The 1501-nt window shown below is 53.1% G+C and overlaps 1 protein-coding gene across 1 annotated transcript in view; it reads left to right on the top strand.

The window, feature by feature from the left end:
• Positions 1 to 1145: 1145 nt before the first annotated feature.
• LOC107085900 (olfactory receptor 6N2-like) overlaps positions 1146 to 1501 on the top strand; it is a 14795-nt gene continuing 14439 nt past the window's right edge. Inside the window, exon 1 of the mRNA XM_015376538.1 lies at positions 1146 to 1197. Coding sequence (XP_015232024.1) covers positions 1146 to 1197 — 52 coding nt within the window. The remainder of the gene's footprint in view (positions 1198 to 1501) is intronic.

Here is a 1501-nt window from a genome sequence, read left to right as displayed (position 1 = left end):
GATCTGCCAAGAATCAGCCAAGGACCAACCAAGGTCAAACCAAGGACCAGCAAATTACAAGCGATGGACTAGCCAAGGACCAACCAAGGATGAATCAGGGAGCAGCATAGGACCTATAAAGAGGAAACCAAGTGCTAGCCATACACCAGCCAAGGAAACTGGGGACGAGCCAACGACCAATCAAGGACAAGCAATGGACCAACCAAGAAGCAGCCAAGGACGAGCCAGCGACAAACCAATGACGAACCAAGGACCAACCATTTTCCAACCAGGGACCAACCAAGGATCAGCCCAGGACCAGCCCTGGACCGGCCGTGGACCAATCAAGGAGCAGCCAAGGGCAAGGTAAGGACCAACCAAGAAAAAACCAAGGACCATCAAAGGACCATCCAAGGCACAGCAAGGAACAGCGATTAACTAGCCAAGGACCCACAAAGGACCAACCATGGATTACCCAAGGAGCAGCCAAGGACCAACCATGCACCAGCCAAGGAGCAGCCAAGGAAAAACTTAGGAACAAGCCAAGGACGAGCAAGGGAGTAACCAAGGACCAACCAGGGACCAACCATAACCAGTCCTGGACCGGCCATGGACCAATCAAGGAGCAGCAAAAGGCAAGGTAAGGACCACCCAAGGAAAAACCAAGGACCAGCCAAGGACCATCCAAGGCAAAGCAAGGACCAGCAATGGACTAGCCAAGGACCAACAAAGGACCAGCCACGGACTAGCCAAGGACCAACCAAGGACCATCCAAGGATCAGCCAAGGAACACCCAAGAATCAGCCAAGCACCAACCAAGGATCAGCCAAGAACCAGCTAAGGACCAGCCAAGGACCAACCAAAAACCAACCACAGAAAGTGGGAACCAACCAAGGGCCAATCAAGGAGCAGCCAAGGACCAACCAAGGACCATCCAAGGATCAGCCAAGGAACACCCAAGAATCAGCCAAGCACCAACCAAGGATCAGCCAAGAACCAGCTAAGGACCAGCCAAGGACCAACCAAAAACCAACCACAGAAAGTGGGAACCAACCAAGGGCCAATCAAGGAGCAGCCAAGGACCAACCAAGGAGCAGCCAAGGAAAAACTAAGAACAAGCCAAGGACGAGCAAGGGAGTAACCAAGGACCAACCAGGGACCAACCAATGACCAGTCCTGGACCGGCCATGGACCAATCAAGGAGCAGCCAAGGGCAAGGTAAGGACCACCCAAGGAAAAACCAAGGACCAGCCACGGACCATCCAAGGCAAAGCAAGGACCAGCAATGGACTAGCCAAGGACCAACAAAGGACCAGCCATGGACTAGCCAAGGACCAACCAAGGACCATCCAAGGATCAGCCAAGGAACACTCAAGAATCAGCTAAGCACCAACCAATGATCAGCCAAGAACCAGCCAAGGACCAACCAAAAACCAACCACAGAAAGTGGGAACCAACCAAGGGCCAATCAAGGAGCAGCCAAGCACCAACCAAGGATCAGCCAAGAACCAGCTAAGGACCA

Source organism: Cyprinodon variegatus, unplaced genomic scaffold, assembly GCF_000732505.1.
Source record: "Cyprinodon variegatus isolate N-32 unplaced genomic scaffold, C_variegatus-1.0 Scaffold136, whole genome shotgun sequence".
In the NCBI taxonomy this organism is placed as follows: Eukaryota; Metazoa; Chordata; class Actinopteri; order Cyprinodontiformes; family Cyprinodontidae; genus Cyprinodon; species Cyprinodon variegatus.
The sequence above is the reverse complement of the archived record's forward strand: the minus strand, read 5'-3'. Positions and strand labels throughout refer to the sequence as shown.